Genomic DNA, 13,370 nt, shown 5'->3' with positions numbered 1-13,370 from the left:
GTGCATTGGGCCTCTAGTATGGTTTATAAAATGAGGCCATATAGCTTCATGGTTGAAAAGGCCTGATTTTAATCACTGACTGGCTATGGGGCCTTGGATAAGACATACAGCCTTTTAAGCTATTTGCAAGCTCTTCACTAGGGAATCTTGTTCTCTCTGGACCATATGGCACCCTAAGTTTTACTAATATAAGCATTGGGTTAGATTATAGAATAAAAAGCTGTCATATTCTATAAAACTTTATCTAATAAATAGGAGCATGGATAGATATGTTTCATTAAAGAAAAATGCTTGTCACATAATTTTCTAAGTATGTCAGCCTTTATTGGTAATATTAATAAAAGATAAGTTATGAATATGGATGATTTAAAGTATCATATATGACATATGTACTTACTCTTTGCTAAGAGTCTGTTAAGCAGCATATGCAAAGCACCTTCTACATACAACCCTACTCATAGCAACCCTGCAGGGTATTGGCGTTCCTCACAGATGTGGAGAGCATCTCAGAGAGACTGGTAACATGCCTAAGTCACCCACTAGTACATAATATGGCAGCAACTGGAACTGTGGAAATAAGTGAAGACCATCTAAATGAGAATAAGCAGACTATTTATTCAGAGCTTGATATAGTGAGGGAACCAGCCACCATCATTTGTGTTTGGCAGACATTCAAAGGCAGGCAGAGGGATGGGAAAGTTTTATAATGAAAAAAAGAGAGGGCTTCAGGTGCCCTCTACTCTGATGTTATTGGCATGAGGAAATGGGGTGGGGGTTTGGGGGAGAGGAAGTTATTTAGAAATTCGGCAACCTATGTGATTGCTTTGGGGAGTATATTGGCTTTCTCTGGTTGGTCCTAAGTTAGAGATGGTGGCAAATGTTTAAAAAGTTATCTTTCAAGTCTTAACAGTTTGCGGCCAATTGCTATAGAGGTTAGGAGTAAGAGTTCTATTTTTATATTTCATCTGGCCGTTGTCCTTTTACTGTGTATATTCAGTCTCTCAGAACCCAGCTCTAGGAGACTCCCAAGCCTGTGAGATTTTATCATCCATACTGCCCTGCCGAGAATGTAGCATGCTCTGTAGTCACTTCCACACGCACATACAGATCTAGCTATCCTCAGAAACAGGTGATTAGATGTTTGTTTCTTTAAAGTCTCCAGTTGGTTTACTTTTTCTATAAATGTTATCTGCAGCCCAGCTGGTGTGGCTCAGTGGTTGAGTATTGACCTATGAACCAGGAGGTCGAGGTTAGATTCTCAGTCAGGACACATGCCTGGGTTGCAGGCTCAATCCCCAATAGGAGGCAGCCAATCAATTATTTTCTCTTATCATTGATGTTTCTACCTCTCTCTCCCTCTCCCTTTCTCTCTCTGAAATCAATAAAAACATTTTTTTAAATGTTATCTGCAATGGATATGTCACTGGCACATTTATCTTGTACTAGAAATTCCTTGTTCTTTTTAGTACCTCAAATATTTTTGTTTATTCTGAAGAATATTCAGTTACAACTGGCTATTCCTAATGTTATTATAGAGCCAGACTACAGAGGCCATCCAGAAAGCTAAAGATGACCTTGATTTGTACAAGGAGCACTATGACAACTTACTGGCAGAAGATAAGGTGAGAGCCATAGTCTTACCCACTTACCAATGCAGTAGAGTTGCTGCTGCCTGGACTTAAGAGAAGATTAAAAGGAATACAATTTAATTTCCTCATAGATTCTTCTCCTACTAAAATTCCCAGTTATGAGTTAATTCCATTCTATACCTTTGTATATTTCTGAAAATCACTGTGTAAAATAAATGTGTGTAAACATCTCTGGTTTAAGCTTTCTCTTGCACAAAAATAAGAGAGGTCATCTAGACTTTGGAGCTTTTCAAACTTCAGGTTGCAGGCCCCGTTAGTTGGTTATGATATCAATTTGGTAGATTATGATCAGCAGTTTTTTAATGGAAAATAATGGAATAGAAAAGTATATAAAGAAGGATGGAATAGCCCTTTCCAGTGTTCCTCAACTGTTAGAGCGTAGGCCCAAGGACTGAAGGGTAGTGGGTTCGCTGCTGGCCCTGGTTGGGGCACATGTGGGAGGCAATCAGTCAATTAAAGAAAAAAGAAGAAGAATGGAATAGGAATGGAATGGAATGGAATGGAATAGATTTTGCATGTTTTACGGGTAAATATTTTTGTAAAACTTCAGTTCTAGGACCTCTTATATGAAATAATATTTTTAATTCACTGATGTGCTTCGTATTAAAAATAAATCTTGGAGAAATCCTTGTACAGTGAGTGGTCACTCCCTAACAAGTCTACTTTATAAACTAAGTTTTCATGAATTTAAAAATCAAAGTGATGATAACCCTCTATTGCCAACAAATAAAATGTTTCTGAAACAATTGCAATCCTGCAATGATCTGTTTGTGCTTAGGTTATGGATCGCAGCTTTAAAAAGGAATTTTCTGAAGCCCCCAGTCATCAGGTGGATATGCTCTACAAACTTTTTAAACGCCGACCCAGGTTTGTATCTCCTTTGCTATCATGTTTCTGAGGAAAAGTCTCTAAATAAATAGGAATGTTATCAGATTTCAGCTTTTCCTCACAATTAGATGGAAATATTCAGTCTAACATCTTTTATGTGAAAATGTTCAAGTGTCTTGATATAATTCGGTTTTTTAAAAGATTATTCTTATATCTTAAAGTTAGTAATGAAGAATAATCATTTCTTTTCCTTATGTAAAAATAGTTACCTAGGTAAGCATAGAGTCCCTTGTGGTATGAATTGGAGCTACATGTAAAATGCTTCCAGGACAAAACAAGTTTGGGGAAAACACTGGTTTAACAAAAAACAAAAACGTTAAACAGTTTTCTTTACAAGAACTTCTCAGGACTTGTTTTTGGCCTTTGGATCTCCAAATACAAAAAAATGGAGTAAGCAGTGTGTTCCAAACTTATTTGACCACAAATCACTTTTTCTCAGAACATCTCATGTGATTGTGTTTAAGACAAAGTTCAAAAAATGCCAGTACAAATTCTTGAATATAACCATTATCAGAAGAGTTTTAAAATATTTGATTTTTATACTGAGAGTATCATTAGAATTACATTCCTGCATATTTCCAAATTTTCACAAATTCATATTTCCATAATTTTCTAATGTAATCTAGAAATCAGGAGTTTGTCACAAAGGTATAGGCTCATTTGTGTCTGAGATACAAACTCATTCTCTCACCTTTGATGGGTTACATGCAACCTGAAGACCTCAATTTAGAACGTGCTTCATATCTTGATTTCCCTATTTTTAAAGTAATGTGTTATAATAAGCCTTGTGAAGAAAGTCGTGAAAGCTCTCATATATTGGGAAGCAGCAGTGGGAATAGTGTAAGTTTTATTGCCAAACAGAATTAGCCTTAAATCCTAACTTGACCATCAGATCCGTCCTGTGCCCTGGGACCAATAGCTTCTCCCAGAGCCTCGCTTCCCTCATCTAGAGAAACAGAATAACAATATTCATGTCATGGTGTATTGTAAAGCATTTGATAGTGAACTCCCTTCCCAGCCACAGCGCAGGGGAACAAAACTAATCTATTAATGTCGATAAAAGAGGCTCTTCTCGAGTTGTGTACGTATCGAAACATAGTCTAAGCTACTCACCTGCAAAAAGGATACCTGCAGAGGACATGGCACAGGACAAGGGAACACCCACCCTTCTCCTGGGCCTTCACCTGCCAGCTTAAAATACCAAGAAGGGTGTATTTTTTCAATTCTCGTATTTTCTTATTTCTGGTTATGACCTTTCCTTTACTGCTTAAAGAAGACCATTTAACATTTCTTGTAAAGTTGGTTCATTGGTAATGAACTCCTGTGGATTTTGCTTGTCCCGGCCACTCTTTATCTCTGCTTCAAGAAGGGAGACATTCTGTGATCCAGGTAAATTTGCCAGTGCTAACAACAGTTAGGGAACATCTGTAGTTTAGCTAAGGTCATGTCTGGGATCCAGAGAATATGGAAACAGGTCAAAGAGGGTGCTTTTCTCTTTGGAATAATCTGACTTCAAGTGCCAAAGGAAAGTGTCATGCAATGTCATACCTATGCTAAGGATCATATTATTTAACATTGATTTTTTTTTTTGTATGTGTGAGAATATGAAAGGTTGATGGGCTTTTATTGATAATACCAGGATTCACAAACCGAAAACGCACTCGGAATCGGCCACTCTTGTTCCTTTTGGAGAACGACCAGGATCTGGGAAATTGAATAAAGATGCCCTTGCTCAGTTAATGAAAGCCATGGATGACTTGGACAATATTAATAACATGCCAGAAGGCGTGGACCCCTTGGTCTGGAATCATTTCTGTGTGACCAGACGAATGAAAGTGGAAAACGAACAAAAAGTATATAACAGCATTTTATTTCCTTTCATTTAGTGCACTAATATAAAACATATAGGTTATGGTGGTCAGTACTCCCAGAAAAATCTAATTGTTTAGGTTTTCTTGCTAGGGTAGTATTAGTAATATTAATAAGAATAATAATGAAGTAAAATATTAACCATAGTTACTGAGGGCTAAGTATAGGTCTGCACCTGTGTAGACCCACACTGCATGTAGTTATTGTTTACTTGAAATAAATATGGCTAGTCCTAAGTGAGACATGCTGTAGGTGAAGAATACACACAGATTTAGAAAACTTAAAATAATGAAAAAATAATAGTAAATGTCTCAATATTTTTATATTTATTACAGGTTGAAATGTTAATATTTTGGATATATTGTGTTAAATAAAATATATTAGTAAAATTAATTTTACCTGTTTAATGGCATTTTTCATAAAGTGGCTACTACAAAATTTTAAATTACATATGTGGCTTGCATTTATGGCTCATATTATATTTCTCTTGGATACCACAGTTATAAACATAACTTCCCTACTCCTCTCTGCCTTGATCTTGAGTAGTCCTTACCTCTTTTTGCATAGATTAGAATTATATTTCACCAGAAACAACTTTATAGTTTTGCTAGAATATTTTTTTAAATGTAACCCAGCCAGTGTGGCTCAGTGATTGAGTGCTGACCTATTAACCAGGAGGTCACAGTTCCATTCCCAGTCAGGGCATATGCCTGGGTTATGGGCTCAATCCCCAGTTTGGAGCATGCAGGAAGCAGCCTATCAATGATTGTCTCTCATCATTGATGTTTCTCTCTCTCCCTCTCCCTTCCTCTCTGAAGTCAATAAAATATAAAATGTAGCAAAGGGTAAAAAGTTGAGAGTGTGTTTAATTGGAAAGAGAATCCTTCCTCTTGTTGCTTCTTGACCACCTCCTCCCTCCCCTCCCCCAAATTCCCTAAATTCAGTGCCACAGGTTGGCCTATTTTTATAAAGTATCTATGATTTTATCATTTTACCTAAGGTGATGAAAACAAATGTTAAAATAAGATATAAGAAAAATTCTATTGCTTGCATATTTGATTTTCAGCAAGAGTAATATTTGATACTTTTCAAATTATTCATGGGGTATGCCATATAAGTTTTAGAAATATTTTTTAAAATATATTTTACTGATTTTTTACAGAGAGGAAGGGAGAGGGACAGAGAGTTAGAAATATCGATGAGAGAGAAACATTGATCAGCTGCCTCCTGCACACTCCCTACCGGGTATGTGCCCACAACCAAGGTACATGCCCTTGACCGGAATCGAACCCTGGACCCTTGGGTCCGCAGCCCGATGCTCTATCCACTGAGCCAAACCAGTTAGGGCAGTTTTAGAAATGTTGTAGTATTACTTATGGCAGGGATTTAATTTTTTATTAATCTCTTAGAAAGATGGGTTTGTTATGGTTTTGTAACAAAGTTAAAAGATGTCTGTTTTCTAAAATTCTTTAAATTTTTGTTTGCTTTTATTTCTAAAGCTCCATATGTTCTGAGATGTTTGTTGCTTGGTTTCTTCAGGTAAAGCAAAAAGCAGCTGGTTTAGTGGAAATGATGGCTTTCCTCCGGAAGAGAGTTGATGAGGATGAGAAGGTGCAAGAGGAAATTGAAAAAGTGTCCCATGAACTCATTCTGTAAATCCAACCTTTCATTCATGTTCATTTATTCAAAGTCTAAGCTAGGGCTAAGTTAGCTTCTGTTATCCTGGGGGAAGAATGCCTGCACATTGGCTTACAGCTGTCAGAGACTTATCTATCTCCTTGAGCTTCAGAATTTCTCTGAAAAAGTGCATTTTGTTATATAATACCTTATTTCAGAATGGAACTTGCCAACATGTTCCATTGCTATTATAACAAACTAGAGGCCCGGTGCACGAAATTCGTGCATGGGGGTGTGTGTGTCCCTCAGCTCAGCCTGCACCCTCTCCAATCTGGAACCCCTCGAGGGATGTCTGACTGCCCGTTTAGGCCTAATACTGGTAGGATCGGGTCTAAACGGGCAATCGGACATCCCTCTCACAATCCAGGACTGCTGGCTCCCAACTGCTTGCCTTCCTGATTGCCCCTAACTGCTCTGCCTGCCAGCCTGATCACCCCCTAACCACTCCCCTGCCAGCCTGATTGATGCTTAACTGCTCCCCTGCCAGCCTGATTGCCCCTAACTGCCCTCCCCTGCAGGCCTGATCACCCCTAACTGCCCTCCCCTGCAGGCCTGGTCACCCCTAACTGCCCTCCCCTGCAGGCCTGGTTCCTCCCAACTGCTCTCCCCTGCAGGCCTGGGTCCCCTGCAACTGCCCTTCCCTGCAGGCCCGGTTGCCCCCATCTTCCCTCCTCTGCCGGCCTGGTCACCCCTAACTGCCCTCCCCTGCAGGCTTGATCGCCCCCAACTGCCCTCCTTTGCAGGCCTGGTCCCTTCCAACTGTCCTCCCCTGCTGGCCATCTTGTGTCCACATGGGGATAGCCATCTTTGACCATATGGGGGCAGCCATATTGTGTGTTGGAGTGATGGTCAATTTGCATATTACTCTTTTATTAGGTAGGAGAGGTAACTTTTGGGGAAAATTTCGTATTTTTTCATCTCCTTCCACAAAAAAAAAACACACACAAAGAATTAGTTTTTGCTGATCAGTAATTTTGGGCTCAAGCCACACAAACAACTGTGTGGAAAATTAAGCAGATATTTAAGAATTTTCCATTTAGTCACCTAATCAGCTAATATATTTTTCTTTAGGGGAACTTGTTGTATTTTGCTGAGTGTGGAGATAGAGCTTTGTCCTTGCTTTACTTTTGGCTATATTTACAGCCATATTGACATGTCATTTTAAGATCTAGGTTATAAGGAGAAATATGAGTTACCTAGAAATGGATTTGATAAGTAGCAGATAGATTAAACATTGTTAATATATCATCAGAAGTCAATACATAGTCAAAACATCAATAGATTTATTATTTGGTAGCATTTCTATTTTCTTCAACTTATGATCACAATTATATTAATCTTTTATAATCATAAAGTGAAACTTTATGAATATATTTCTGTCCCTACCATTCTTTGAGCAGCCCAAGTGTGATCCATATTAATAAGAAGAGGTATCATGGAGACCTCTGGGAAAGCTCATTATTGGGAATATATTTTCCACATTAATTTCCAGCATGTTTTCCTTCAGCTGAAGGACATTTAAGTTTGGATATTCTCAGATAATAGGTGAAATTTGAAATATAAATACATTATAACTACTTACTTTGAAGTCTTTTTCAATTTAGATTACAGGAAGAGAAAGTTAAATTCCAGTTGAATTTGACCATCCAAATTCTCCTTAAACAAGGACAAGTAGAACTGGAGAATTTCCAGTTATTGCTGGAATATGCTGACGCCATTCTCATCAACAAGACCATCATTGAAGACCTGAATGCCGTGATTCGGGTAATTATTATTTTTTAAAGAGAAAACAACATATTACCTACTGTATTAAATACTTTTTATTCTTCCATTTTTATGACAAAGGTGTTTATTTTCTCTAGCTTACAAAGTTTTTGACATGTTACATACTACATTTTTTAAAAAATATTTGTTCCCCTCAATGTAATGTGTCTGCCTTTGAGACTTTTTCTTAATCTTGGTTTTCAACAGTTTATCTATTGCATCAGGAAGCAGGTCAGAGAACCAGGCTACAAATGCATACAGATTGGGAGATTGGTGATTGGCCTATCTAAGCATTGGCATATAAATCGGCTATATCATTCAAATTTATCCTATAATTCCTTCTGTTTAGTAACTACCATGCTTTATAGGGATCAGATTTTGCCCAAGAAGTAATTTTTTAATTTTTGCTATATTTTTAAACAGACACAATTATTTCTGTGATCCAGGTTTTCCAATTATAGAATACAGCTTCAAATATTCTCTATTTGTGTAAAATCATATTATATGAATATCGGAATATACCTTTCTTTTTAAGACTCAAGGGCATAAGAAAGTTGCTAGCATGATGGAAAGTAAAGATATCCACAAAGGAATATTTCAGATTGAGTGGGAACATAAGAAAATGGAGATGGAAATGGAAGATCTAAATCAGAGGGCTTGGGATATTCAAATGCTGTTTTTTTCAAGAGAACGTCAAAAGGTAAGCTCTCCCTGCCCCACTATATAATTTTAATTTCATTCAACCAGTTCTTAATAAAAAGCCTCAGTGATATAAAGCATATTCGAAGCCAGAAGTATTTCATAGTGTGTCTACAAAATCTGTCTTTCCTTTCAGTAATTTACATTTACTGCCTTGGGTTCTTTGTGATCCATTCTGTTGTACAGCTCTATCTTGTAGTTCACCGAGGATTTCCTACTTGTCAAATCCAGTGGTCATTTTCCCAGTCATCAACATCCTTCAACTCTCTATAGCATTTGACTCTCTTGATTGCCCATTTCTGTAGCTTTTATCATCCCCGTTTTCTCCTTTTTTGCTTCCAACATGTCAAACCACTTTGCCCCTTTTACTGATTTCTCTTTTGCTTCTAACTCTTGAATATACCTATTTTTTAAGACTCTGCCCTTAGCTCTGCTTGTGTTTCTTTCCATGCCTTCTCCTTTGATGGATTCTGTTTTTCTAACTTCATTGATTACTTTTAAAAGACTAATCCAAGCTCTCTGGTTTCCAGTTCAATTCCAATTCCAATCCAAGCTCTCTGGCCCTGACCTCCCTCAAACTCTATTTCTTTATTTCACACCTCCCAATAGCAACTCTTCTTAAATTGCTTCTGTGGTGTGTTTTTAGTCACTCACTCAGGCTTAAAGTTGTAGTCATCTTTGATTACCCTCTTTGCCTTGCCTTCCATGTATTGCCTAGTTTATTTATGTATTCCTTCATTATCTATCCCCACTGCCTTTACCCTAGCTCACAACTTCCTTTTCAATGATTTAGACTAGGTATTTTATAATAATCTCCTAACTGGTCTCTTGACCTTGACCCTTTCTCTTATCTAATCTATACTATATACTACTGTCAGGTTGATATTCATATTCTGCTCAAACATATTTCAACTGCCACGTCTTACCTGGCAAATGAATTATGAAATCCTTAGGTGGATGTTCAGTATCATTCAACCTTGCTTTTCAAATTCATTCCAAGATCCTATCATACGTCAGTATTCTCAAACCAAACTGATTACTGTTATCTAGGATTCTATCTCTGTGCCTTTGCTTATTACCAGTTCTCCCTAGAACCGTGATGGGCAACCTTTTGAGCTTGGTGTGTCAAACTTCGCCAAAAAACTGAGCATAACCCGGGTAGTGTGTCACTTTGAGGAAAAAACTAACTCCAAGACTATAGTCGCAAATGTTTCATCCTCAGGAGCAGCAAATGTTTCATCCTCAGCATGCAGCCGCGTGTCATCAGAAATGGCTACGCGTGTCAGTGCTGACACGCGTGTCATAGGTTCGCCATCACTGCCCTAGAATATCTTTCCTCATTATTTTCACATTCCAAGTCTATTTTTCAAAGTCTAGCTTAAATGCCACGTCTTCCATGAAGCCTTTTGATTTCCCCAAGTCCAGCGAAACCACATCCCAACTCAATCTTTGAATTTGCAGTCATTTTATATATTTCTTGGCAACTAATCAAGTCTGCATGTTCTCTTTTTCTCAATGGTAGGTCATGTTATTTATCTTTGTATTTCCCTCGGTGTTTATAACGAGAACACAGTTAATGTGGGACTCAAATAAGATAATATTTAGTGACTTGAAGAATGAATGAGAAAACAACTCTAGGCATTTGTAATCATTAGTGTATAGGTGAGCATTTCAGTGGCTAAATACAAGTAAATATTATAGCACAAAAGTCGAGTGACTTAACTTAGATGTATAATTTTTATGAAAATAATAACTTCTAAAACTAAGATAATCTTAAAGTTATCTATTGAAAGAAATAGGGGAAAATGTTCTTATGTTTATTGTGAGGTTTTTTTTTCTTCTCTCAAAGTACCTAAGTGAACCAAACTATGAGACTCTGGTTGCCATTCAAATTGGAATAATGGAGCAAACTATTGCTGTTATAGATAAGGTAAGTCTCAAAGATATTGATCATTATAATGCCAACAGTCGTGATCATTTGAACAAAGTAATAGTGTTCCAAATCATGAATTCAAACAAAACCTAACAAAATTGAGGTCCTTTACTGATATCAGGATGTTATTAGAGGTCCTTGAATAGTGTCTTTGCAACCATAACAAGTCTGATAAATGAAGCACTTCTTTTAATATTAGAATTAACCCCTTGGGACATATCTGAGTGTACATGAATTTCCTATTTCACATTAGTTTATGATTTGTAAAATAGAAATGTTGATAGACTTTTCTTGGCATTATAAAGGTATTTTTCATAACTGCCTAACAAATGCTGTTTTGATTGTGCAGCACATCTATAATAATAAAAGTATAATAAGCTAGTTAGACTGGACAGCCGAAAGACCTTCTGGACGTCCTTCCAGAGGAAGCCACAATGGCAGGGGCTGAGGCAGAGGCGGTTAGGGGCAATGAGGCAGGCAGGCAGAGGTGGTTAAGGACAATGAGGCAGGCAGGCAGGCGAGCAGTTGGAGGCAATCAGGCAGGCAGGCAGAGGGGTTGGGGGCGATCAGGCAGGCAGACAGAGGGGTTAGGGGCAATCAGGCAGACAGGCAGGCGAGCAGTTAGGAGCCAGCAGTCCCAGATTGCAAGAGGGATGTCTGACTGCCGGTTTAGGCCCTATCCCTGTGAAATTGGGCCTAAACCGGCAGTTGGACATCCCCCAAGAGGTCCTGGATTGCAAGAGGGTACAGGATGGGCTGAGGGACTCCCCACTCCTGTGCACGAATTTCGTGCACCAGGCCTCTAGTAGAAAATGAAAACAAAGTAATCTCAAGTCTACATGTTTTAATCTTATCTCATTCTTAAGAATATACAAGATCTTCTAAAATGTGGTAGTGCACAATTCCTTCTTTCAACAAATAATTTAAGTACCTACTATGTTCAGGCACTATTATAAGCACTAAATATATGGTGACCAGATAATATCTTAATGATGATAATAAATTTTAAGAATAATGTCTTTATAAAATATATTTTTCAAAATTATTTTTGTGGATCTTCATGGGAACAAAAATTTCAGACCCATAAAAAGAACGTGGAAAACCGTAAAAAACTACTAAAGAAACTGGGAAAGGTCAGCAATCAAAAAGATGTAGCAAATTATAGTCTAAGCTGCAATTTACAAGAAGAATTGGTGGCTGTCTCAGAGAGAAAAGACATCTCTAATGCCATGGGTAAGCTTTTTTATGTCTTTACTCAAGTGTAGGGTTTTTTTTTTTAAAGTAAACCAGTGTTCCTGAAATCTGTACAGTTGTTATAAAGCTACCAGCATTCTTTCTATGTTTTTAATTGATTCTGTATGCTATTATTATATTTGAAAGTATAGAAAATAACCCAACTAATTTTTTTTTCTTCTTCATTTTTGGGATAGGGTCTCAACTGACTTTTGAAAAAATTGCCAAAGGACAATATGAAAACATGATGGACCAACAAAAGTTAACACATATTTCAAAAGAACAAGCTGAACAGATTTTAGTACTGCAAGCTGAAGTTGAAAGATTAAGGCTGAAAACATATCCTGCTCTTATTCAAATGTAAAAATACGGGTGGGAAACACAAGACCAAATCAATCATTTAAAAATAATTTAATTTGATTAAATGATTTTTTGTTCTTTCATATCAGGAAATTTAAGTGAAGCCTCTTCTCAGTTGCATAGTTTAATAGCAAATTATTTAATTTTAGCCTTAATAATTATAAAAATGTTTGTCATGCATACATAAATATATAAAATATTATGAATTATTGTTTTCAAGAATGAACAAGATTTTTACTCAGTATTCAAGAGCTATTTTATTTCATTTCAAATTTATCAAAAATTATTTTCACAGTGATAGCATAGAAAGTCCTAAAGACAACAGGAAGTTATTTTTAGCCACAAGTGACATTTCTAATTTTATGAATTACCTGAAGTTATGATGAAACTATGGGTGATTTTTATACTTTTCTATGTTTCCTAAGTTTTCCTCAATAAGCATTTCTTCTATAGTCAGAAAAAAAAAATTGCCAGAACATTTAAGATTATTCTTTGTTCTAGCAATGAGAACATGGTCCACTATTTACTTTTATCAAGCCCTAAATTATTCATAAATTATGACATATTTTTGTAAATAACATACTAGTAATCTTCTACATGTTATGTTCATTGTAACAGAATTCAATTTTGTGTCCTACCCAATTGTTTAGCAAACAGAAAAAAAAATTTTATTTCCATGAAAAGTTTATTGCTATGTTCATGCAGATGAGAATGAGATAATGAGATTAATTGGTCAGAAACTGCTTTGCTCTTCTATAGCCAGTGGAGTGCTGCATTCTAAGATGATACCATATGGAACACTGACCACAATCTTCAAGTGATGTCAATGTCTCATTGTTCTGCAATTTGTGAATTAATTGCTAATTTTAATCTGCAACGCCATGTCCAATGTATACTGGTATAGGTAAAGCAAGAGAGCTACTATAAAGCCTATTTAGAAAAAAGTATTTAGGAGATTTAAAATTTATTTAGAAATTGCCAGGAATAATACTATAATTGATCACCCACACACTGATCAATACTAGATGGGAATGGTAAGAGAAATAATATGACCAACATTTTTATGAATTCCCTTAGTAATAGAATTACTCCTGAAGTAGTCAGTTTTTTTCTGATTCAGCAGGGAAGTGCCATTGGTAACATTTCCTATATCTAAAGTCCTTCAAAATTATCTGACAAGGGGATTGTGGGTAGGGGCATGGGAACATGGACCCAAGTGTGGGTAAGTGTGTGAAGAATACAAATACCTTGTACCTAAGATAGGATTGACAGTTCTCTGTCCTGTCAGTTGGAATCAA

General features: G+C 36.8%; 1 protein-coding gene across 1 annotated transcript in view; it reads left to right on the top strand.

Moving 5' to 3' along the window:
* The window catches only part of CFAP43 (cilia and flagella associated protein 43), a 94,895-nt gene extending 82,607 nt beyond the window's left edge, over positions 1-12,288 (top strand). Inside the window, exons 30-38 of the mRNA XM_054729222.1 lie at positions 1,536-1,622; positions 2,428-2,516; positions 4,177-4,390; positions 5,946-6,058; positions 7,688-7,847; positions 8,383-8,547; positions 10,396-10,476; positions 11,559-11,712; positions 11,910-12,288. Coding sequence (XP_054585197.1) covers positions 1,536-1,622; positions 2,428-2,516; positions 4,177-4,390; positions 5,946-6,058; positions 7,688-7,847; positions 8,383-8,547; positions 10,396-10,476; positions 11,559-11,712; positions 11,910-12,076 — 1,230 coding nt within the window. The 3' untranslated portion in view covers positions 12,077-12,288. The remainder of the gene's footprint in view (positions 1-1,535; positions 1,623-2,427; positions 2,517-4,176; positions 4,391-5,945; positions 6,059-7,687; positions 7,848-8,382; positions 8,548-10,395; positions 10,477-11,558; positions 11,713-11,909) is intronic.
* The last annotated feature ends 1,082 nt before the right edge of the window (positions 12,289-13,370 follow it).

This window comes from Eptesicus fuscus, chromosome 17, assembly GCF_027574615.1.
Source record: "Eptesicus fuscus isolate TK198812 chromosome 17, DD_ASM_mEF_20220401, whole genome shotgun sequence".
Lineage (NCBI taxonomy): Eukaryota > Metazoa > Chordata > Mammalia > Chiroptera > Vespertilionidae > Eptesicus > Eptesicus fuscus.
Note: the sequence above shows the minus strand (reverse complement) of the source record. Positions and strands in the feature narration are given on the sequence as shown.